This window comes from Cibotium barometz, chromosome 6 (assembly GCF_041138505.1).
Source record: "Cibotium barometz isolate CiBa-2024 chromosome 6, ASM4113850v1, whole genome shotgun sequence".
Taxonomy (NCBI): domain Eukaryota; kingdom Viridiplantae; phylum Streptophyta; class Polypodiopsida; order Cyatheales; family Cibotiaceae; genus Cibotium; species Cibotium barometz.
This window is the reverse complement of record NC_141051.1, coordinates 15,132,334-15,159,173: the sequence shown is the minus strand read 5'-3', so window position 1 is coordinate 15,159,173 and position 26,840 is coordinate 15,132,334. Positions and strand designations below refer to the sequence as shown.

The 26,840-nt window shown below is 37.5% G+C and overlaps 2 protein-coding genes and 1 long non-coding RNA gene across 3 annotated transcripts in view; all 3 read right to left on the bottom strand.

The window, feature by feature from the left end:
- Window positions 1-101: 101 nt before the first annotated feature.
- Window positions 102-540, bottom strand: LOC147637443 (uncharacterized). Its single transcript, XM_086798975.1, has 2 exons — window positions 312-540; window positions 102-223 (listed from the first exon to the last, which is right to left on the bottom strand). The coding sequence occupies exons 1-2, from the start codon at window positions 538-540 to the stop codon at window positions 102-104; spliced, it is 351 nt and encodes a 116-aa protein (XP_086655101.1).
- Window positions 541-9,944: 9,404 nt separating this feature from the next.
- The window catches only part of LOC147637440 (uncharacterized), a 125,262-nt gene continuing 108,366 nt past the window's right edge, over window positions 9,945-26,840 (bottom strand). The window contains exons 4-6 of the long non-coding RNA XR_015265987.1: window positions 25,842-25,937; window positions 24,469-24,513; window positions 9,945-10,100 (exon numbers count right to left, since the gene is read on the bottom strand). This is a non-coding gene — a long non-coding RNA (uncharacterized LOC147637440). The remainder of the gene's footprint in view (window positions 10,101-24,468; window positions 24,514-25,841; window positions 25,938-26,840) is intronic.
- LOC147637442 (uncharacterized) lies at window positions 22,867-24,083 on the bottom strand. The gene is made up of 2 exons (XM_086798827.1): window positions 23,007-24,083; window positions 22,867-22,917 (listed from the first exon to the last, which is right to left on the bottom strand). Exons 1-2 carry the CDS (start codon window positions 24,081-24,083, stop codon window positions 22,867-22,869), a joined length of 1,128 nt encoding a protein of 375 aa, XP_086654953.1.

Here is a 26,840-nt window from a genome sequence, read left to right as displayed (position 1 = left end):
CACTTCCGCTTTTAGTCGATCTTCCCCCATGCTTGAGTCTACAGAGCAGGCTCAGCCCCTTTCCCTTCCCTTGTGTTGGCATCAAGGTCTTGCAGTATTTTCTACACTGACTTGTAAGGATCTTCTTTAAACATGTAAGTGGCATCTGACTTACTGTGACCAGGGAGATCCTTCCTATCCTTTGGGGTGGTGTCATGGGTGTCCGCACCGAAAGATTCTCTACCTACATATGCACAAAGATGAAAGACAAGATTAGATCATCAGTTCAAACAATATAAACATACAGTGTCCAACACAAACACCCCACTTACTCTTCAATAATGACCTCCCTGACACCCAGGCCTTTGCCTCCGAAGGGATTGCGGTGTTGCAACGTGCCTTCACGCACATATCTCTTGTTCTCAACACAGCTGCAAAACACAATGGATGGTACTGATGCCTGCAGGGAAGCATGAAGGTACCAACCACGTAAGAAGCCTCCAAAGCCTCCCCACAGGCAACACAAGTACCAAACACATGAATTGTGTTGGCAGGGTCCATAACATGAGGCCTTGGAGTCAATGTATATTTCATCCCCCTCTTCACATCAGCACACAACTTATGTACAAATTCTTGATGGTCTTGGGTCTCCAAGCATTCATTGTGGAGCTTCACATACTCCATCTGCAAAACAGACATACTCTATCCACTTATCCACCAAAACAAACAATTAGCAAGGAAGTACACAAGCAGTACAATAACTGAACCAGAATAGGTACCAAAACAGGTAAATTGTACCATAAGTTTCTAAATAGCACTAAATGGGTACAATGAAGTTTCAACAACTCCCAAGCCAAACCCAAGCAGAATAAAAACAGTACTAAAAAGGGTCGGATTGTACCAAAATAGTTTTAAACAACACTAAATTGGTACATGAAGTACCAAAAACTACCAGAACAGTACTAAAAAAGGTTGGATTGTACCAAAATAGTTTTAAACAACACAAAATTGGTACATGAAGTACCAAAAACTACCAAAACAATACTAAAAATGTAGCAAAGCAGTACCAAAACAATATCAAATAGTAGCAGAATAGTACCAAATAGTACTAAAATAGTACCAAATAGGTTACAGACAGTGTTAAAAAGGTAGCAAATCAGTACCAAAATAGTAGCAAATAGTAGCAAAATAGCACCAAATAGGAAACAAAACAGTACCAAAACAAAACCAAAAAATAGCAAAATAGTACCAAAATAGGTAACAAAACAGTACTAAGACAAACCAATGACAAACCAAAACAGTACCAAAAGGTTAACAAATCAGTATCAAAAAAGTACCAAAAGGTAACTAAACAGTACCAAAACATGTAAATTATGCCAAAACAGTTGTAAACAGCAATAATTTGGTACAATTAAGTACCAAAAACACACAAGACTCCCAAAAATACCCAAAAGACCCAAAAACTTGTCACAGTGAAATTCCAAACTAGTACCAAAATAGTGCAAAAAGTACCAAACAAATCAAAGAAAACAAAAAATACCAAAGATAATACCTAGATAGCACCCAAGACATATTTAGCACTACCATATAAGACCAAATAAAAGCTCAACTTCAGTACCAAAACACTTCAAAAGAGTACCACATGAAGCAAAGAAGCACAAAAAGTACCAAAGTTAGTGCCAACATTGAACCCAAGATGTAACTGCAATACCTTAAAGACTCTAAAACTTGTAGCTAAAAAGTACCAAAGCAGTATCATAATAGGTCAAAAGAGTTTCAAATGAACAGCAAAACACCAAAAGTACCAGTCATGGGTGCAACCAATTATCCAAGACAACCAAAGGTGCCCTATTAGACTAAACTCGATAACCTGAAAGTACCAAAACAGCACAAAAATAGTTCAATAGAGTACCAAATGAAATAAAGAAGCACCATTAAGTACCAAGAAAGGCAACAGCACAACACCAAGTGTTATAAAAAATACCAAAACAAGTAAAGAAAGTACCAAAACAGTTCAAGAAGTTCCAAAACCACCAAAAATGTCAGCAGATAAACCAATCAAGAAGTGAAACATGCCAAATTGCCAAACCATGTGCAAATTAAACACTATCAATAGTCAAACACAATTCAATAGGCCAGAAATACAATACCTCCTGCTGTTCAACCTCCGCTTAGAGCTTTTGGATATTTTCGAAAATCCCGTGTCGTCGCAACAAGCGCCGACTTGCTCCCAGCTCAGCCTCCACCTCTCTGATCTCTTCTTCTGGAACAGGGATTTGTTGCTGAAGCTGAACAATGCATGCTTCCAGGGTATCGATGTCTTCCATCAAACTCTTCGCCATGTCCTTTCTACCTTCATATACCAGTAGCTGGTCCTTGTTTGCTTGAATAGAGGTCTTCAGGCTTCTGAGGTTTGACCATCCTGGATGTGACACTGGGTCTGCCAGTCTTTGCAGCAATGCCTCTAAATCAGGTAGGTAGTCAGCAATTACCCCTCTGCCAGCATTCTTTGGTTCTTTGCAGATATTACTACCACTTTGAGTCATCCGGGCCTTCTTATCTGAATGCAGGACACTGCCAGGAGAGGAAGCATTTTGCCTCCTCCATGCCTCAATTTTACGCTCAAGCCCGCCACTCCTAGATGATATCATCTGCAACACTCCTTCCCCAAACCAGGCCCATGCTACTTTATGCCCTGCCCTCAAGACTGAGACCGTACTCTTCATGTTGCAGGTCCTGTGCCGTGTAATAGAACCTGGTTTGTTGAGGGTACTCCTCCATTTTGTTCTTACCTAAAATGTGTTCAAAACAAATCAAAAAATTGCTGACTCCTATAGATTAAATGTGGTGCTCGACATTGTGTCTAATGTGAGGTGATGCCCTACAGAACCAATTGTGGTACTCAAAGAGTACCAAATTTGCTACTGCAAAGTACCAAATATAGTATTGTTCATTTAACTTCAAATGTCACTAATGTAACTAATCGTAACTTATTTGTATCACAGGAATCCCCTGAACTAGCCTAACCCCAACTGGCCCATGGGTTAGTCAACTGCCCACCAACCACTGTATTGGTGGGATTCCTTTATAAAAATTTGGTTATGTTTCGCTCCGGTACCGAGGAAAAGAGTTCCCAGGCCCCCTAGCTGGCATTTCAAGCAAAAGTTAAGGTAGGCATACCACGTACACACCCAATATGAAATTGCCATTATAACAGATTCGGTGTCTTTAAAACAATCTTTTAATGAAAATCATAGTATTACTGATCATAATCCTCCAAAATATTGAATTCATTGTTTTACAACATATATCATCCAGACTCTCCGTTGAAGACCAGCTGGTCAACCAACGATATCCAATATCAAAAATCGATTCACAAAAGTCATTCTTTTCAGTCCATCTTCGAATCTTCCTCGACGCACGCATAGGTATCCTAGCAACCACGAGTCCGTGCATCACTTGGTCAAAACCCTCTAGGATCCTACATAGGTGTCCTAGCACTTCACTCAACGATCGCTTCGTCGGTCCTCGCCCATCGTACCAGAAGCACACCATTTTAACCGTACCGAGGCTGGTCTCAAGACCTCGGCAGGCTTTGCCCGCGAGCGACATCCCTTGACGACTCCCGCCAGCTGTTGCAACGAACCTCTTCTTAGCTAAACACATACCAAATGCTTCCTCCAGCATTCTGGCATAAAATAGTCCTTTAAAAAGAAAACAGAGGTTCTATGCAAGTAAAATTCTCGGTTTGAGATTGGTTTCACAAAACCCTTTTTCCTTAATCCATAATTTCATAATGAGAATCATTGATCTCTCACCAGGGTAATCTACCCATCATTTGACTGAAAGTCCAACTAGATTCTTGGTGATTTTGGTCAAGGAAAAACTAGGTTAATTCAATGATAGTCTATTCTTTGTATTAAGAACTGGAGTTGGTCCACGAAGTTTTTGCTTGATTCAGATTGAGAGATGGACAAGTAGTTTACTGACCGTCTCTCTCATAGTCGTGGTCTAACCAAAATCATTCGGTTTAGTTCTAGCTTTGATTCCAAGAATTTTCTTCAGATAAACATCTATACTGAACTTCTAACCGAAGATAATTCTAACTTTATAAATTTCATTCCTTTTTAACTATAATAGATTAAGAAATGGTTTTACATGATAATATCGGATTTGAATGAGAAGACTCTTCTTCTATTTTGGGAAAATATCAATGTGGTGAATTATCCACATAAATATCTAAAGATTCTTTCTACCAATTTAATTTATCAACTATAATTGTCTAGGTGAAATTATGGTGAAAATTCCTCTTTTGTCACCAAGAATTATTTCAAATCTTTCTCTACTTAAATACCATAAAAATTCTTCTTTTAACTAAGTACAAATATCCTTTTTTTAATAAGTTTAAAATTCCTCTTTTTCTCCTTTAATGATTGGATTCCAATTGTCATGGGAATTCCTCTTTTATCATAAAATTAATTTATCTAAAATTTCTTTTTAAATTAAATAAAAATATTCATTAATTCAAATATGCCAAGAATTTCACTTTTACCATTTAAATGATTGAATTCCAAATGTCATGGGAATTCCTCTTTAATCATTTAAATTTTCTCATGCATAAAAATAAACTTATCTAAAATTCCTCTTTAAATTTAAATAAAAATATTCATTTTTTTAATATATCAAATTTTCTCTTTTTCCATTTAATTACATGGATCTCCATTATCATGGGAATTCCTCTTTTTGCAAAAAAATAAAAATACCAAAAATTCTTATTTTTTTAATTAATTATTTATGCATAAATACTAAAATTTTTTTTTCCATGAATGTGATGAAAATCATTCTTTTAGCATAGGATGACTAATCCTAGAATATGGTAGGAAGTCCTCTTTTCACATTATGCATAAAAATGAGTTATGTATTAGTTTCTAAAATTTTTGCCATAGCTTCGCTCTGCTATTACTGATAGTTTTTAGTATTTCTAGAAGAATAAGCCTTTGTAATAAAATTATGTGTAAAGGGAATTCTTTTAGGATGAGCCGTGAGTGTTGGTTGACCTAACAAATCCCATAACATGAGGGTCATGAGATTGTGTTTTCGTGTTGGATAAAGCTGTTCTTGAGATGTGGGGATTTTATTTGAAATTTCTAATCTAACAAGAATGTGAGGGATCTTTTCAATAAGATATATTGGAAGTTCCAGCTCCCCCAAGATCTCTTCCTCCCATATATAGCAATTGTACATTGCTTGTAGGAGTGTTCAAGGTGACTATTTGCATGGATTCATCTATTGAGTACAACGAGTCACGTATCCAAGTTCCACCAAGGATGACATCATAGTCAAGGGAATCTAGGGTAACATGGAATGTAAATTCCACATTTCCATCGATTGTTTGAGTAGCATAGCTAAAAGAACCAAGAACTTCAATGTTTCATCCCATTGTCTCCTCTTGCAAGACCATTGTCTGTAGGGATGAGTTTAGGTTGTCCCAATGACACCCAAGTGTATATTGTCATGATGTTATGACTAGCTTGAGGGCTAATCAATACACGTTTGCGCTTAACATCATTGCTCATGCTCTCCTGAGCTTTCTTTTTTCATTTCACATATGTCATGTGATCATGATTTTTAATTTGAGGTGGCTGGGTAGGTTCTAGTTTCTTGATTAGTCTATTAAGTGCACTGAGTGACGAATCAGAACTTGTTTCATCCTCACTAAGTTACATACTACAACTTGTTTCATTTTATGAATTTCTTTGGATTGTCAGTTTCTCATTATGTATATCCATGCGATGAGGTTGAATTTTCTTTTGGGCTTTTGTACCATGTGTCACACATATGGGTTTAGAGGTTTGTGTGGTGGACTTTGAGGTGGATGCTTCTGCATCATGTATAGCTTTTGGCTCTTTTGAGTTTATGTCCTCCATAGGCTCCTTTTCCATGTCCTTTAATTTAACCTTGGTTTTGGTAGTTTGTTGTCCCTTGTTTTTCTTAGGTTTAGAAGGTTTTTCTTTTTCTTTTGGGTTCTACTTTAAATCATGCTCTTCTACCCATGTTGAGGTATTGTCTTTTGTGTTCTTTTTGACCATTTCTTGTGCCTTGGCTTGTACGCATGTAAGAACATTCAAGTGGACAATTTCTCGTTTTGTACACTTAAGATGTTAAGAGTCGTATTTTGTGAGACCAGTTGCATTGAAGCAAGTCGTCTTGGGCAATCTTGGAGCATGTGATCAATTCCACATCGTTCACACATGGGTTGCAAAGTATCAGTGTGACTATGGGCATGGAAGTATTCCAAACTCTATAGTCTACCACTTTGTGAGGTCCAGGACAATAGAAAAATTGAAGTGTTTGATTAACCGCTTCTTGAGCAGTTTCTACCCTTTGTACTTTTTCTATTTGGTGCACATGAGATGTGGGTTTTGAGTCGATTGTTGATGAATTGGGACACTTTTTAGTATCATGATCAAAGGATTTACAATATATATAGTCAAAAAAATAGGTGCCTTGTATGCACAATGGGGATTGGGATGGTCATAGTGATTGCACTTAACACAAGGCATTTCGCTTCTCACTTGTAGAGGCATTAAGGATGGTTGGTTGGTTTTTGAAGGAGCTCATCCTCTCTTAGAGATGTCAATTGAAAGCTTTTAAGCAAGGCTGCATAGGATTCAAGGAATGACAATTCTGAGATAAATCTTTATTTTGCCATTGCTTCACTTGGTTTATATGAGGAACACCTTGTAGCATGATTATCTTCCAGCATGTTGTCATCTAAACGTACTCCTTCTTTACAACATTGATCGAATGTTTCTTGGTTGGATACAATGATCAAGTTGTGTAAGCTGTTATTCTTTAAGCCCATCATGAAACATCTCTTCAATTGAGAATAATTTAATTTCTCCCATGACTCACATCGTGAGTCCAAGAGCTTTATCCGTAGTAGGATAAAGTATCTAATGGATTCATTTGATTTACGCTCAATGGAATAGAGTTCTTTTGCTGCACTCCACCGATTACCTTGTCTTGAAAATCCGTGGATAAAGGTTGTTTTTAAGGTGCTGAAGTTGGTCTTGATTGCCAGCATCAATGTGATGAACCATCGACTAGCTTTTCCTTCTAAGCATAGGCTCAACGCATGTACCTTAGTGGGGCAGTTAGGATTTCCAAAGGCTTCACGTCTCTGTTTAAACATTTTAATGAATTGAACAGGATTTGCTGTGCCATCGTATTTTCCCATAATTTGTATGGCCGTATGTTTGTATCGGTCTCACTGAGATCGTATGTGAGTGCTCTTGTAGAGACTCACTCAGTCCTTGGGCTACCCCCCTTCCTAGACTAGTCAGTATTTCTAAGGTGTCATCCAAGGGCTGAAAAGGGTTGGTATCTATAAGATTGGTGGGAATGTTAGGTAAGGGACCAAAGCCCAATGGGATCGAAGTGACAGGGGGTGTAAAACCCAATGACACGCATGTTGTAGGCATGGCCAATGGTATTGGGAGGTGCATTTGGGGCATAGATCTAAATGGCTCGAAGATGTTAGCCATTGGGTGGTTCAGTCCTTGTGTGATCCATGGCAATCCCTCTATCGTTGCCATGTTTGATTGCATGAATGCTTCTTAATGAGCAAGCACACATTTTTTTTTTTTGCTTTTTATATTTTCTCACAGCCCGTTACCGCCTCAAGAGGCCTGGTGTTCTCTTTCGATGGGTCAAACGAGTGTCCGTTCGCCCTAACTAGCTTAGACGCTATATGTACGTGAACGACCTTAGAGATATTTTTTCAAAAAAAGTGCATGCTAGTAACTTCCCAAATGGAAGAGGAGGTCATAAAATCTATTTTCCATCACTGTCTCAAGACCAAAAAAAAAGAGAAAAATTTTCCCCTGTTTCGCAGCACATTTCTTAGGGTGTTATAAAAGAAATTTTGAAAAACTCTATATGAGAGAGTTGTAGTATTTTTGGAGTACTATAACTTTGTCTCCCCGATTTATTTGTGATTTTGTTGTTTAGACCCCCAAAAAGTAGCCTAAATATGGTTCAACGTCGTTTTCGTCCTGTTTTTTAAATGATTTTTCGTACTTTTTGGGTTGTTTTTTGCCTCGATTTTCGGGTCAAATTTTGAGGCTGCTAGTCGAAGGCCAAAACGATCGATTTTGACTTCAGACGACTAAGACCAAAGTTGAAGAGCTCCATGTCAACTTTCCGATTTGCCCTAGAGCACCTTCATCAGATATACAGTTTAGGAGATACGAGCCTCCAAACAAGGCTGTTTTCTAGAGTCCCTCGGATCCCCTTTCACGTCATGAACTAGTAGGGTGTAATTCATGGCGTGAAGCGGACTTCATGAGTTTTATCAATTTTGTTTTTTTTCACGTTGTGAAATGCTAGTGTTTCACGCCATAAATTGGACTTCACAAAAAAATTAAAATTGATTTGATTTGACTTTTTTGCCAACGGATCCCCTTTCACGTCATAAACTAGTAGAGTGCAGTTCACGGCGTGCCCGGGGGATTCACTCTTCATTAAAGGGGGACATCACCTGCGTGCATGAACTTCAAGAAAACCCCCTATTTAAGATCCATGTAGGATTATAAAACACCCCTATTTAAGCTTATAAGGTACAAGAAAAAGTCTAGTGTCTCCCCCCCTTTCCTTAAACCTACGTCAAGACGGCTTTCCTATTTTGTCAAACAACAAGACTATAAGACGGCTATCATATTTTGTCAAACATCCATCTGTCATCCGCACACCCTCCGCACACTTGTTACCATACATGGCTAGCATGGTGGTTCTTGATTCAAGCCTAATAATGATGATAACAGCATTTGTTAAAGTTACATCTATCAAAATAGATGTTCTTGATTCATGCCTAATAGTGATGATAAGAGCACTCATTTGTTGGCATTACATCCATTACATGCTAATCACCTACATCGACATGCTAACCAAGGCAACATTATACCATTTTGCATACGTATTGATTGTACATCTACAAAGAGTATACATATCCACCAATGTATTTCCATACGTAAAGCTCTTTTCAAGTAAGCCTAGCCTCCTTCCTTGCCCAATACATATTCTCCAAGTATGTTGGAGGAACAGATACGAGGTATGATGATCCTTTTAATGGACAAGGCTATAAGTGGCATAGCCTGGGCATCCCTTAATCCCATCTCCTCTAATCCTCAATGGGAGCAACAGGTGTAGCTGGCCTTATCGAAGCTAGCTGCATATCATATGCATTACCTCCTTACAAAGGTGTAGCAGAAGCAATAACTAGATCTACAAGACAAGCCTCATCACCTCTAACATAGACCCATATACTCTTACCAGCTAACACATTATTCACCATAAAACTCCACATGGAATACTTGGTTCCATCCAATTTATCCTCCCAGGCCAAAACTTCAAACACGTCTCCCGAATTTAGATTCGGATTTTGATTCTGAACCATCTTAGATGTATGCATAAACTGCCCACTGATTCACATGCTGTGAATGGTATTGCACCAACAAAATCACATTAACCCACTAGCCAATGCTTGGCTAAACAATGCACAAACCTCACTGAACTTCCAATGCAGACCTGTACTTACAAAACATGAACTAATTTGAATGTTGTATTGCCAAATACAGAGGTAAACAGCTCCAAATCCTTTCCCATAATTGGCAACAGTCTCTAAACCTGCTCAGAATATTGTAGACAGCAACTACATTCACTGTTATTGGGGCGGACAAGCTAGAAAGCTGTAGTAGACCCAATATATAGCGTATAAGAATGATTACACACTAACATAAACAAGTGTCTTCTCCCTTAAAAAACAAACACTAGAATGAAAAAGCTGAAAAGCATCTTGGATGTTTAATAGCAGCAAATATGAAGTTACACAAGAGTAACACCTGAACAATCCATGAATCTAAACCAAAATTTGATAGAGTAGAAAACATAAAATACATCTTGAATGTTTACTAGAAAAACTAAAAATTAAACAAGAGTAACACCCGAACAATCCATGTCTACAATCCATGTCTATAATCCATAAGTTTAGCATTGACACATCTATGGGCATCTTCTCATAAATGCTGCATCATGCCACATAGCTTGCCAACAAATTTATCCTACAAAACAAACATAAGCTCCCTGTCAAGTTACATGCTGCAAACCTAGGATCCCTATGTGATAAGAAGGATTGAAAGCACATTAACAAAAACATATGTTCCCTTCATCTACATCAGAGATTGGAGCAGTAGGGCTGCAAATGGACTAGGAAGGAGGGAAGGGAAGGGACAACTTCAAAATGGATAAACTTTACAAAAATTTAAAAAATAGAAAATGTACCTTTTCTACCCTGCACATATTCATTGAAAAGTTTGTAGTCATTCTCATCAAGATGGTATTTCTTTGTTTGTCGATCATAGTTGAGATTGGCCAAGGCTATTATAGATTCCAAATCCACACATTGGTTGTCAACAAGGTCATATGTGTAGGTCCTAGTTCCCTTTGCTTGTTGATACCATGACCAATGAATTTGAACATTCAAAGGCCTATCCAATAGATCAAAGGGGCCTCTTGTCTCTTTTAGACAATTTCCAACATTTCTCCTCATGCTTACCACCCTTCCAAGGTACCACATGCCGTTTACAGCACCCTTACTAGTATTCCCAGCTTTTCCTTTTCCTCTTGTCTTTTTGTTTGCATTTATTGATGTGCTTTCAAACAATACTGCACAATCAGATCCTATACCAAGACATGTTCCTGTATGAATCATTGCCTTCTTCTCCAAAGAAAAATACACTCCACTTTTCACCCTTGTTAATCTATCTTTAGATAGTGTGGGATTTCCATTCAATTGGCTGACAAGTGTGCTTTTAGAAATGGCTTTCCCATCCACTTCAACAAATGGCGATATTTCACTAACCACCTTCTCCTCCTCATCAATTAGACAATCAATCACATGACGAAGCTCACTTTCACTAGTAATTTCCTCATCCAGATCACCTCGAACACCACTATCAAAGTGATTATCTTCATCTATAAGTAGAACATCATCACATGACGAACACCACTTTCACTAGTAATTTCCTCATCTCGAACACCACTATCAAAGTGATTATCTTCATCTATAAGTAGAACATCATCCAATGATTCATCTTCATCCACATATTTAAGATTAGGGTTGAAGAGTTCTAAGAGATCTCCCTCCTCCCATGAGTCATTCCAAAAAGTTTCATCGCGCATACCAAGTGTCTCACTTATGGCCTTTGCTTCTAATAATCCCTCTTTCAATGTAGATACCACTACTCACACAAGCATAGTCTCCCAGGTTGGCCAAAGGAGTGCCATTCTCCTTTTCCAAAGTAGCCCATATATTTTCTTGTTTAGAATGAGCTGCTGGAAATTTAAGAATTGAACCTGCTTGAAACTCTGCTATTCTATTAAGTGCTCCTGTACTACTCAGCAAATCAAAGCCATCATAGCATCTTTCATTCCGAACCATTCCACCCACCTTGCTGAAAAAATTCTCACATGCATCCGATCCCGTGCAAGAAAGGGGTACGTGCAAGTGAGGATGCTTTTCCCTAAAGGTCTTTATCAAGAGAACCACAAAGTGACATGACAATTGAATGTCAATGAATGTTTCTCTACTGATAAAGTTTTGCTTTAGGGAGTATGCATCATGCTTAGTGATCCACATGCGCCAAATCCTACATATAGAAAGAACCATGAGTATTAGCCACATAAACCTTGGAAATACGTTTAAAATCCTTTATTCATATATCACTAATAGCAATGGTAGCAACTTCTGCATACTTGAAAAAGAAAGACACCTTTCTTGCAGCTTTCACACGACCATACAAGTCTAAGGTAGGTGATAAGAAAATATCAATATAAGATGCTACTATTGATAAGTACATACGTGTGCCCAATGTCCGCTCTCTTGGTGAGCACCATAGCCTTCTTGTAATAACTTCAAACACTTTTGTACTTTCTTTGCAGCAATCCTTTGTGTAGCTCTCCAATTTTGTCTATCCTTCCTCTCAATATCCCCTTCTTGCAAGCCATGTTCATCAACCTTGAATAATTGATATACAATTGCTACATGATTCAAAGTCACAAGCTCTCTACCAAGTACCAACCTCCTAGATGCACTATCCAAAGGATTAATAAGTTTCTTTCCATTATGGATATAGTCTTTGTGAGATCCCCCTGTTCCCACCGAGCAACGGATTCGGGTACTAGCAGCGAAAGTAGCACTTCTTGCACGGGACAGGGGTCCCACATTGGGGGCCTCGTCCACGGATATCCGGACAAGAGACTAATCCGTCGGTTTTTCCAAAACCGGACTCGGAAAAACTTCCCTTACCCGGAAAGCACGGGTGATTCCACCAGGATAACTTTTTACTCTAACGTAGTCAAGACCATTACTGATCAAGCTGATCCGATTGCACCTATAAAGATACTCGGTTAGATCAAGGAAGAAACTTGCACTTGGATCATTGGGATCAACGCTTTTTTCCCCATCAAGGAGGCACAGCCGTTGATTCCTATCCATAGAACAATAATTATCCGGGATTTACTTTATCTATCGTAATAACAAAAATTGAGTCTCGATTTCCGAATCCATCAGTCCAGCCTAACCCCATCCAGTCCCATGGGTTAGCCAACCGCCCAACCATTGTAGTGATGGGGTCCAATTAGGAATTTTGTTAGGTTTTGTCCCGGGTACCAGGGAAAAGAGTTCCAAGGCCCCCTAGCCGGAAGTTCATGCAAATATAAAACTAGTCACACCACTTACACACCCAATATGAAATTGCCTTTTTCTCAGCATCAGCTAACTTTAAAACAATCCTTTAATGAAAACCATTATATCACTGTTGACAATCTTCCAATTTATCCGGTTGATTCAAATTCCCATCATTCCTTCATCAGAGTATCTATGGCATCATTGGCAACTAGAACGCTCACCACCTGTCCACTCAGGGGCCTTTTCAATAGTTTCTAGCCCATAATACTCAGCAATATAATCACTTATCAAGATGGACTCTCGTTGAAGATCAGCAAGATCAACCAACAGATCCATATAAAGAGCCATGGACTCATCCATTGAAGACCAGCAAGGTCAATCAACTAGATCCATGCCCGGTTTCAGAAAATAACTCTTACTCCTTGTTCCAATATCTTCCTCGATGCACGCGTGGGTATCCTAGGCGACCCAGAGCCCGAGCACCGTATGGTCAGCACCCTCTAGGATCCTTTGCAGGTGACCTAGTGCTTCACTCATAGGCCGCTTCCTTGGTCCCTCATCCATTGTACCGGAAGCTCACCATTTTAATCGAACCGAGGCTGGTCAAGACCTCGGTCGACCTTGCTACGTGAGACGTCCTCCATTGACTCTCCGTCACAGCAGTTGCAACTTTATCAGTTAGGTCTCCACGACCTTAATCACAAGATGGTCAAAATGCTTTCCCAGCATTCTTGACATAAAACAATCATTTACAAACAGTTTACAAACAGCATTTACAAACAGTTTACAAATAGAGTTTCTATATTAACTCTCATTTTTCCACATTATCCCTCATCAATCCACATTACTTATTCCACATTCCATTTATATGTGTACTCATCCCATCACATCATTTTCCATCTCATCACTTTAGATTCCTTCACATCACATATCATATATTCACATCCATACATATATCCACATCCACATCCACATTCACATCCATACATCCACATCTACATCCATGCATCTATTTTCACATCCACATCTACATGCACATTCATGCATCCTCATCCATACATCCACATCTACATGCACATTCACATCCATACATCCACATCTATATGCGTACATTCACATCTACATGCATACATCCACATCCCATCCATGCATCTACATCCACATCCTCATTTACATCCATACATCCACATTCACACTCACATCTACATGCATACATCCATACATACACATCCACATTTACATCCATGCATCCACATCCACATCCACATCCTCATTCACATCGATACATCCACATTCATGCATCCACATCTACATGCATACATCCATACATACCCATCCACATTCACATCCATATTCTCACCCTATCATCACAACCCATATACATCTTATCCCATCACATACACTTCTTACCTCATCCCATACACATCCTATCACTTCTTAACTCATCTTATCACATCCTAACTCATCTCATATGCATCTTATCACATCTTATCACTTCCCATATCTTTTATGCATACCTCTATGCATGAAATTCAATTATGCTAAAAGTAACACTTTTATAATAAAATAATTATCTATTATGCATACCTCTATGCATGAAATTCAATTATGCTAAAAGTAACACTTTTATAATAAAATATTCATCTCTTATGCATATCTCTATGCATGAAATTCAATTATGCTAAAAGTAACTCTTTTATAGTAAAATATTCATCTCTTATGCATACCTCTATGCATGAAATTCAATTATGCTAAAAGTAACTCTTTTATAATAAAATATTCATCTCTTATGCATACCTCTATGCATGAAATTCAATTTTGCTAAAAGTAACTCTTTTATAATAAAATATTCATCTCTTATGCATACCTCTATGCATGAAATTCAATTATGCTAAAAGTAACTCTTTTATAATAAAATAATCATCTTCTATGCATACCTCTATGCATGAAAATCAATTATGCATAATATAAAAATCAATTTCTCTAGGATTACAATGAATATCTTTCAATTAATCTAGGATGATAATTCCTAGAATATGGTAGGAAATCCTCTTTTCATGCTTTTAATGAAATTATTTTATGCGTAATTTTTATAAAAATTTTGCCATAGCTCTGCTATGACTGATAAATCTCAATTTTTCTAAGGGATAAAGCTTATCATTAAGAAAATAATTAGAATGATCCCCAATTGGATCATTAATCCATAATGGATTGAATCATCAATATTCATGAAATACATAAACTAAAAGCATAGGGAAAGCCATCAATTTGGTCTTAAGCATAGATTAATCTTGGATTAAGAAAAAACTTTATGAAAAGCTTCATTTGGATTGAGAAATGGTCATGAGTATGACCATTTCTTGAGTGTGAGAGAGATATTACATAAAAACCATTAGAATTAAGCATAAATGAAAATTTATGTAATTCTTTACTATCATTCATTAATTACTTCAATAGCATTCAAAAAAAACCATTTCAATTAAGCTTCTCAAGCTTGAGAGGGGTTGAGAAGATAGAAACATTGAGAAAATATAGAAAAGATCAAAATTCACCACACTTACCTTACAAATTGCTTGATTCTTTGTTCATGGTAGAGGCCCCCAACCAATCAATTGGTTTAGTATGTTGATGGAGCCACCAATGGAGATTGAAGAAAGAGGGAAGCTCCAATTTCTTACAAATTGGAGAGAATTTTAGAGAATAGTAAATATTAGCATTATTTCAGTATAGTTCTAGAATAGTAAAATTCTCCTCCTTTTTTTCAAAGGATTCATGTTCTATTTATAGGAGAGGGAGGCTCTAACCAAAGCTAACTAATTTCTAGAATTTTCCAATTTCAGTTTGGTTGAATTTGGACTAGATTTAGACCTAGTTCCTTTTTGATTCGGTTTGGTTCCTTTTTGATTTGGTTTAGTTCAAGAGAGAGGAGAGATAAAAATATCACATTATTTTTTAGTTTAAAACTCATTCAAGCATGTGAAATATGCACCTCCTTTAATGGACTCCCCTTCCTTACATATGTGTCAAAATGGAATCATTATATCCAAAATATCTCATATTTTTAATACATTAGTTTTTTACCAATAAACCTTGTACATTTTCAACTCTTCATCTTATGTGAGCATTTACTCATTTTTGGATACCCAAAATATCTCATATTTTTAATATTGCTCATAGTTTTTTACTAATAAACCTTGTACATTTTCAACTCTTCATCTTATGTGAGCATTTACTCATTTTTGGATACCCAAAATATCTCGTATTTTTTATATTACTCATAGTTTCTTACTAATAAACCTTGTACATAGTCAACTCTTCATCTTATGTGAGCATTTACTCATTTTTGGGTATCTTCTTTTACAAAATTGGATTTATCTCCTCCCTACACATGGATTGATGCTATTGGCCCATAGGAACCTTAATTGGACCATAATCCAAAAATTTCTGAAAATCTAGACCCTTAGGCTAAGGTCCTTCATATCCATTTTCAATTAATTCTAATTGCACATTGGAAAGTTCTTTTTGAATTTCTGTTTCAGGGGAACTTATTTTAATAAGATGAGTTATTTTTCTATCCAAAAATATTCATAATCTGAATATTCTCTCTCTAGAATATTTTCTCTCTCTATGTCAAAACAGGCAGAGACGAGATCTCTTATATTTCTGAAGAGGGAATTGATTACAGGGGAATATGCTGGACATTTTGAGAGGCTGGGGAGGAATCTTACATTCTCTCCCACTTCAAAAACGTGAGATGTCCTCATCTCGCAAACTTGGGATAATTTTGCAAGATGCACGAACATGAGACTTAGAGAAAGATTTAATTAAGATTAACCACCAAATAAAAAAGTCAAAGAGAGCAAGATTCAAGATAAGAACAAGATTTAAACTTTATTCATTCTCGGAACATATACAGTAAAGATGGAAGAACTCTTTACACTTCCATAAGCCCGTCTATCATATGGTCACAAAAGCAGCACTCACAAGCTGCGCACGTATAAGGTAACTCATTTATGGGAATAATTCTGTTGGTTATTGCCGCACCTATCTCAGTGGTATGAGGTGATCTAACAAAAGGACCTCTGAGAGAGGCAAGCCAAAAACGGGGTAAAGACATATCTTCTGATGAGGAAGAAAACATGCCAGTAAGAAGACTTGCTCAGAAAACCCAAGATGCCTTGATCTCATGACGCAGTAGTATCGGGGACCCAAACCCAAAGCTTCAATAACCATGGCCAAGCGGACATTGTTACGAAAGTGCTACTGACCCCAGGGTGTTACCCTAGTTATGTCTTGATAGGTCCGCCATTTGGTCTAAGCTACAGAAGTTCCCAAGTGAGGAAAAAGTGAGCACTCATACTGTTCTATAAAATCCTTCTTCACAGACTCGCTTGCGTCTTGAAGGTGAGAAATCATCATGGATAAAACTAATTCCTATTGCCAAGCCATGAAGGAGATTAAGAAAGAAGGGAGATCGATGGTAGTAAGATTACTGTGATCGACAAGTAAAAGTTACGACTTATATAAAGGAAGGAGCTAGCGTAACTTAGAAGCCAACGGTATCTTGCCACTGAAGTTTTACCGTCTTTCCATGATTTGGGTTTGACACATTTTTCTATAGAAGGCATTAAGAACTTTGAGATGAGGAGATAAAAGAAGGCATTAGGAACTTTGAGATAAAAGAAGTTTGTAAGCTAAATCACCTACTTTCTTTGGTCCACAATATCTTGGAGATAACTTCTTATACTTCCCAAGAGATAAAGAACTTCTTTATGGCCGTACTCGAATGAAGACCAAAACCTTGATATCCAAAACATCGATTCTCACTTCTGAACTCATTGTTCTGAATCCTTAAAACAGGTGGAACTCTTGAGAAGTATTCTGGGGAAAGATTCTTCCTTTTTTTAAATAGAATCTTTCTTTTATTTTAGAGAGAGAATAATTATAAGATCAGAAAGGGAGGTTCTTACTCCTATATACCTCGAAGGTTGGGGGAAGAATCTTACATTCTACCCCACTTGAAAAGTGCGAGATGTCCTCATCTCGCCAAGTAGAGGACAACTCTTTTTCTTAAGATCCAATTTATTCTGGGGTTCCTTATATTCTGGTCAACCCAACAGAATACGGGGATAATTATCCCTTAAATAGAACTCATCATTAAATAACAATTCATTCAAATCATATCATTCATATCTTTAACACGATAATGGTCCATTAGACCGAAAAATTCCCTTCTGAACATTCCTCTACGGGAATTTCAGTTAAGCAAGTTCTCAATTAGTCATCCCTTAACTTGATCTACCGAGTCAAGTGTTAACAGTAGCAATCTGACAACACAATCCACTAATCTCATAGTGATTTGCTGAATTCATTATCATCATTCCTGTTATGAATATCATGGACTCGTCCCATTCATCCTCATTGTGGTTTCGCTTAGGTTAATATATTTTAACTAAATTTCAGAAATCATCATTTTTCAATCAGAATCCAAATCAATTCATCAATTCTCAAACAGAATTAAAAATCATATCAACCACATTCGAAATCATCATCTGGATAGCATTAACACTTATAATTTCAAGTCTTAGATTTACTCGTATATACTGTTAGTAAAGAGCTGCAGTTATACTCTCGGTATATACGGTAGTCACGGCCCTTGGAATTATAAGGTAAATACCATCATGTCTAGGCCTCAAGCAAGTCAGGGATTCTATATAATTGCGGTACTTCCATCTGAAGACCCAATTACCAAATTACGAATTTCAGTTTGAATATCAAATTGTATGAATTATATCACACAATTATAACCTTTTTGTGTTTCTTGATAAATTTTTGACATATTTGTCTTCTCAGTTGATCTTTATTAACCAAATTCTCTGATACCAACTGTGAGATCCCCCTGTTCCCACCGAGCAACGGATTCGGGTACTAGCAGCGGAAGTAGCACTTCTCGCGCGGGACAGGGGTCCCACATTCGGGGCCTCGTCCACGGATATCCGGACAAGAGACTAATCCGTCGGTTTTTCCAAAACCGGACTCGGAAAAACTTCCCTTACTCGAAAAGCACGGGCGATTCCACCAGGATAACTTTTTACTCTAACATAGTCAAGACCATTACTGATCAAGCTGATCCGATTGCACCTATAAAGATACTCGGTCAGATCAAGGAAGAAACTTGCACTTGGATCATTGGGATCAACGCTTTTTTCCCCATCAAGGAGGCACAGCCGTTGATTCCTATCCATAGAACAATAATTATCCGGGATTTACTTTATCTATCGTAATAACAAAAATTGAGTCTCGATTTCCGAATCCATCAGTCCAGCCTAACCCCATCCAGTCCCATGGGTTAGCCAACCGCCCAACCATTGTAGTGATGGGGTCCAATTAGGAATTTTGTTAGGTTTTGTCCCGGGTACCAGGGAAAAGAGTTCCAAGGCCCCCTAGCCGGAAGTTCATGCAAATATAAAACTAGTCACACCACTTACACACCCAATATGAAATTGCCTTTTTCTCAGCATCAGCTAACTTTAAAACAATCCTTTAATGAAAACCATTATATCACTGTTGACAATCTTCCAATTTATCCGGTTGATTCAAATTCCCATCATTCCTTCATCAGAGTATCTATGGCATCATTGGCAACTAGAACGCTCACCACCTGTCCACTCAGGGGCCTTTTCAATAGTTTCTAGCCCATAATACTCAGCAATATAATCACTTATCAAGATGGACTCTCGTTGAAGATCAGCAAGATCAACCAACAGATCCATATAAAGAGCCATGGACTCATCCATTGAAGACCAGCAAGGTCAATCAACTAGATCCATGCCCGGTTTCAGAAAATAACTCTTACTCCTTGTTCCAATATCTTCCTCGATGCACGCGTGGGTATCCTAGGCGACCCAGAGCCCGAGCACCGTATGGTCAGCACCCTCTAGGATCCTTCGCAGGTGACCTAGCGCTTCACTCATAGGCCGCTTCCTTGGTCCCTCATCCATCGTACCGGAAGCTCACCATTTTAATCGAACCGAGGATGGTCAAGACCTCGGTCGACCTTGCTACGCGAGACGTCCCCCATTGACTCTCCGTCAGCAGTTGCAACTTTATCAGCCCACGACCGTAATCACAAGACGGTCAAAATGCTTTCCCAGCATTCTTGACATAAAACAGTCATTTACAAACAGTTTACAAATACAGTTTCTATATTAACTCTCATTTTTCCACATTATCCCTCATCAATCCACATTACTTATTCCACATTCCATTTATATGTGTACTCATCCCATCACATCATTTTCCATCTCATCACTTCAGATTCCTTCACATCACATATCATATATTCACATCCATACATATATCCACATCCACATCCACAACATCCATACATCCACATCTACATCCATGCATCTATTTTCACATCCACATCTACATGCACATTCATGCATCCTCATCCATACATCCACATCTACATGCACATTCACATCCATACATCCACATCTATATGCGTACATTCACATCTACATGCATACATCCACATCCCATCCATGCATCTACATCCACATCCTCATTTACATCCATACATCCACATTCACACTCACATCTACATGCATACATCCATACATACACATCCACATTTACATCCATGCATCCACATCCACATTCATGCATCCACATCTACATGCATACATCCATACATACCCATCCACATTCACATCCATATTCTCACCCTATCATCACAACCCATATACATCTTATCCCATCACATACACTTCTTACCTCATCCCATACACATCCTATCACTTCTTAACTCATCTTATCACATCCTAACTCATCTCATATGCATCTTATCACATCTTATCACTTCCCATATCTTTTATGCATACCTCTATGCATGAAATTCAATTATGCTAAAAGTAACACTTTTATAATAAAATAATTATCTATTATGCATACCTCTATGCATGAAATTCAATTATGCTAAAAGTAACACTTTTATAATAAAATATTCATCTCTTATGCATACCTCTATGCATGAAATTCAATTATGCTAAAAGTAACTCTTTTATAGTAAAATATTCATCTCTTATGCATACCTCTATGCATGAAATTCAATTATGCTAAAAGTAACTCTTTTATAATAAAATATTCATCTCTTATGCATACCTCTATGCATGAAATTCAATTTTGCTAAAAGTAACTCTTTTATAATAAAATATTCATCTCTTATGCATACCTCTATGCATGAAATTCAATTATGCTAAAAGTAACTCTTTTATAATAAAATAATCATCTTCTATGCATACCTCTATGCATGAAAATCAATTATGCATAATATAAAAATCAATTTCTCTAGGATTACAATGAATATCTTTCAATTAATCTAGGATGATAATTCCTAGAATATGGTAGGAAATCCTCTTTTCATGCTTTTAATGAAATTATTTTATGCGTAATTTTTATAAAAATTTTGCCATAGCTCCGTTGCTATGACTGATAAATCTCAATTTTTCTAAGGGATAAAGCTTATCATTAAGGAAATAATTAGAATGATCCCCAATTGGATCATTAATCCATAATGGATTGAATCATCAATATTCATGAAATACATAAACTAAAAGCATAAGGAAAGCCATTAATTTGGTCTTAAGCATAGATTAATCTTGGATTAAGGAAAAACTTTATGAAAAGCTTCATTTGGATTGAGAAATGGTCATGAGTATGACCATTTCTTGAGTGTGAGAGAGATATTACATAAAAACCATTAGAATTAAGCATAAATGAAAATTTATGTAATTCTTTACTATCATTTATTAATTACTTCAATAGCATTCAAAAAAAACCATTTCAATTAAGCTTCTCAAGCTTGATAGGGGTTGAGAAGAGAGAAACATTGAGAAAATATAGAAAAGATCAAAATTCACCACACTTACCTTACAAATTGCTTGATTCTTTGTTCACGGTAGAGGCCCCCAACCAATCAATTGGTTTAGTATGTTGATGGAGCCACCAATGGAGATTGAAGAAAGAGGGAAGTTCCAATTTCTTACAAATTGGAGAGAATTTTAGAGAATAGTAAATATTAGCATTATTTCAGTATAGTTCTAGAATAGTAAAATTCTCCTCCTTTTTTTCAAAGGATTCATGTTCTATTTATAGGAGAGGGAGGCTCTAACCAAAGCTAACTGATTTCTAGAATTTTCCAATTTCAGTTTGGTTGAATTTTGACTAGATTTAGACCTAGTTTGGTTCCTTTTTGATTCGGTTTGGTTCCTTTTTTATTTGGTTTGGTTCAAGAGAGAGAAGAGATAAAAATATCACATTTTTTGAGTTTAAAACTCATTCAAGCATGTGAAATATGCACCTCCTTTAATGGACTCCCCTTCCTTACATATGTGTCAAAATGGAATCATTATACCCAAAATATCTCATATTTTTAATATTGCTCATAGTTTTTTACTAATAAACCTTGTACATTTTCAACTCTTCATCTTATGTGAGCATTTACTCATTTTTGGATACCCAAAATATCTCATATTTTTAATATTGCTCATAGTTTCTTACTAATAAACCTTGTACATTTTCAACTCTTCATCTTATGTGAGCATTTACTCATTTTTGGATACCCAAAATATCTCATATTTTTTATATTACTCATAGTTTCTTACTAATAAACCTTGTACATAGTCAACTCTTCATCTTATGTGAGCATTTACTCATTTTTTGGTATCTTCTTTTACAAAATTGGATTTATCTCCTCCCTACACATGGATTGATGCTATTGGCCCATAGGAACCTTAATTGGACCATAATCCAAAAATTTCTGAAAATCTAGACCCTTAGGCTAAGGTCCTTCATATCCATTTTCAATTAATTCTAATTGCACATTGGAAAGTTCTTTTTGAATTTCTGTTTCAGGGGAACTTATTTTAATAAGATGAGTTATTTTTCTATCCAAAAATATTCATAATTTGAATATTCTCTCTCTAGAATATTTTCTCTCTCTATGTCAAAACAGGCAGAGACGAGATCTCTTATATTTCTGAAGAGGGAATTGATTACAGGGAAATATGCTGGACATTTTGAGAGGCTGGAGAGGAATCTTACAGTCTTGATCATGCAAACCACTGATACTCCCATCAAATGTGATGTGTGCTGTAAAGGGCCAACCCTTCCAAGGAATGCACAACCTGGGACCTTGACAAGAAGAGTAATCTTGCAACATCAACTTTCTGTGCCTACTATCCCCATCTGAAGCATGTCCTATCAATGGACCTACCACATCCCTTAGAAAAATGTTCCAAGAAAGCTGAATGCTCTCCCACTGTTCTCTAACAAACATGGAATCAAACCTATTACATGTCAATTGCACCAATAGAACTAGCTTTGGCAAGCATTCAAGAAGAGGATTCACTATCAATACCCTTGCATAATGAGCAATCACATTATGTTGAAAAGCGTCCACAACTCTAAGATATCCATCTTGACCATCACCAACTTGCACGACAAAGTCTGGAATGCAAGTGTGTTCGAGCTTTTTACCACAAAAGCCAACCAAATTATCATCACGTGCCACCCATCTCACCATTCTTTTCACAACTGTTTCATCCTCAGCTAGAAGAACTGGCACACTACCCAAGGGTATACCTTTCTTCATCATGTGACAAGTGTAAACTTCTCTTGCATGTTGAAATATATCCTCTTGTAAACCAGTTCGAAAGAAAAGTGCTTTTCTTGTGGACCTCATTGTGGTGGACATGTGTGGACCTCCAAGGTTTAGTGATAAGAAATTATGCAACCTTGTCCCTCCCCATATCTTGACAGTCTCAAATAATTCCTTTGTTGTATTGGAATATCTCTTCCCTTGACCTACTCTTGAAATGTTTTGTGAAATGTCAACAAAGAAGTTCCACAATGCCTTCTTTCCCTCAAACAGACCTAGCTCATGAGCATTGATTATATCTTGACAAAATTTTCTAACATCTTTCCTCACCATGGCTTCCATAGTGCTCTCCCGAAGACTTCTAACCTTCACGCTCAATGCAACAACTTCAGTTCTTGTGAATGCTATCTCCTTCTTCAATACCCGAACCATTGTGGACTTTGTTTTTGCTACTCTCAATAACTTTAAATGAGTCAAATAATCTAACCGTCTACCACCTCCTGTGTCTCTTGATCCACGAGTGTCTGAAGATCGAATTTGTCGATACACTCGCATGCGAAAGTCTCGTTCTTTAGGAATAGTAGCACATGCACCACATTGCAAATTATCAAAGTATGTTCCCTCCAAACATATCCGCTTGCAATCCTTATGACGGAAAGTGCCATTAATTTCAATGAACTCTGTTGTCCCCATCATAATTGTTGCCTTAGTTGCTGGCTCATTGTGCCATTTGCCACCTCCCTTACTATCATCCAAAAAGGGCTTCAAGTCAACCACATTCCCATCATAGTTATATGACCCTTGCCAAAAACCCCAACACAAGGTTGCAAGCAAGCTACTCTCTGTGAGCAAAGGAGGAATATGTTAAGTTCCCAATAGACTTGATGGAGAGAGAGCCAAAAGCCATATGACTAGCTACACCTAACATCTCTATAAAAAAACAGAAACAGTGATTGAAAATAGAAGCTTGAAAATTTGCCTAATGGAGAGAGAGCCAAAAGCCATATGACTAGCTACACCTAACATCTCTATAAAAAATCAGAAATAATGATTGAAAATAGAAGCATATGAGAAATACCTGATGGCTTTCGTGATGCATTGGCAGTTTGCAAGGTGTCATTATCTATAAGAAAACATTACAATAGAGCATAAGAAAAAATTTTCAATTGGAAAATACAAAACTGATGGAAAACACAGCTAGAACATGTGAGTTTTACCTTTAGCGAAACATTTCTTGAAAAAACCACTTAGATCTCTTTGCTTCTTATCTATAATTGTCACCTTGGATGGGCGACCACCAGCCCTCTTCACTTTTGATTACTAGAATCAATGCCACTAGCCTTTGTGATATGTAGCTTGGATTTCATATGCTCAATCATGCATTGTCGTAGAGATCCTGTCTTTGGAAATAGTGGTATCCACTTGTTATCTAGCATGCAGCTTATATAGACTTTTGATAGAGTGCTATAATCTCCAATAGTCTCTGTTACTAGTTGAAACACCACATTACTCTCACTTGCAAAGGTTGAAACCTCCAACATTGCTTCATTTACTTTTTCTTTTCCTAATTCCATAATGTCATCCAATGAACCAAGGTTGTCTTTTCTATGGCTCTCTTGCTCACATAACCCAATAATCCTCATATGGGATGCTGAGTTGATGTGTGAGTGTGTGTAATTATACAAAGTGTCAGGACCCCCTTGACCATAAGAGCAATCACACTCCTCACACCAAATCTGAAACAATGCTTTACCATCCTTGTCCTTTGACATGAGCTCAAATCTATCATGTCGGCCTTTTGCTCTTAACTTTTCTTTGGCTATCTTAATCTCCCTCTGCCATTTTTTGACCTCAGATGGTGTTGCAAGGTGACTCTTCAATCGATTCTTAGAAACACTACCACACATAGTCGAATCATCCACCATATTGTAGCTTTCACACCCTTGAGCAAGATCATGCATACATAAATCTGGAGACACTGTACACTTTGGTTGCATTTTATTGCTATCTCCAACTGAGTCCACTTTTTGGCGTTTGCCTTGTGTATCATATTCCATTTTCAATTGGATGGTTACTTCTGCAGCATCAACTATCCATCTCTCCTCTTGCTTGGCCCCTATTGGAATTTTCCTAGATCCTCCCAAAAATATAAACTCATCTATGATGAGATTATCAAGGGTGATCTCTTCTCTCAAGTCCTTGTAGTAGGTACCACCGGTTTTAAGATGAACATATCCCAACACATGATTTTCAGCCACACCCTCATCTAACACAATCACAATATCATGCCTCTCCATACTCCTATAAAAGGGCTAGATAACAAAAAAGGTGCCCAACAAGATAATCTCAAATGGACAGCAAAACCTGTTGTAAAGTAAAGAAAATGAGGAAAAAATTACAGCAAAACCATCATTAACATGTTCAAAATGAAGGATGAAATGGACATAAAACCTAGAGCAAAGTATGGAAGAATCAGAGCTGCTTCAAGCCAACAATCTCCTTTCGAAGCTTACAGCTACTCTAGCAACTAGTAACAAATTATAGCACCTGTAAACAAATTCCAACCAAAAACATGTGAGTTGAAGTAGAAACATAGGCCTTCTCAATGCATTATTTGCAGTAGCAGCAAAACCTGTTGTAAAGTAAAGGAAATGAGGAACAAATTACAGCAAAATCATCATTAACATGTTCAAAATGAAGCATGAAATGGACATAAAACTGTTGACATGTATGGTGATATACAGCTACAAATGTGATTATGGAAGCGTGCAGACAAGGAGTATGATTCTCAAGCCCACCTTGTCAACCACACATAAGGCCAAGCAGGCTGAGAGCACACTAATAGCGCCAAGTCCTAGCTGAAAGCTGGCTGGTTTGAACTAAAAAGATTGCAAAAGAGTATGGAGTCATTGCCAGTTAATTGTGTAAAGAATGGGAATGCCCAAGGTGGTATATACAGCTAGCTGTGGCCATTTGAAAGTCTTTTAACATGCTTTTGAAAGGATTTTCCGGCTCTCTGGCAAGTCCCCTACTCTATCAGACTCATGGGCAACAATAAATGGCAGGATTCGATGATCATAGACTCCCAAAGATTGATGAAATGCAAGCATTGGGTTATAATGATCAACATCAAACAAATAAAGGATCGTGGACTGCAGAAATTCCATAATCATTTGCCCTCTTTGTTCCTAGTTAATGGCCAGCATCCAAGTGCATTAATATATAGCGAGAGGTTTCCTTGTCCAAAAGAAGGACCCGACACTCTGACTTTGCTGGAGTGTTGAAGGGGGACGTTTTGTGAACAGTCACAAGTTGGAGCCACTCTCGTGCAACACTACGGAAGGGGTTGGAGAAGGCTATACAGCTTCACTTCTTCACGTTGTTTGTGGATACACTTGTACATACGAGTTCTACTTTGGGTCTCTGTGTTGAGGAGGTGCACGTAACATG

Coding starts and splice junctions, on each gene's coding strand:
- LOC147637443 (XM_086798975.1), bottom strand. CDS start 540: ATGGACCCTGCCAACACAATTCATGTGTTTGGTACTTGTGTTGCCTGT. Junction 224..311: donor AGGGAGGTCATTATTGAAGA/GTAAGTGGGGTG, acceptor GTGCATATGTAG/GTAGAGAATCTTTCGGTGCG.
- LOC147637442 (XM_086798827.1), bottom strand. CDS start 24,083: ATGGGGACAACAGAGTTCATTGAAATTAATGGCACTTTCCGTCATAAG. Junction 22,918..23,006: donor ACATTTTTCTAAGGGATGTG/GTAGGTCCATTG, acceptor TCAAGGTCCCAG/GTTGTGCATTCCTTGGAAGG.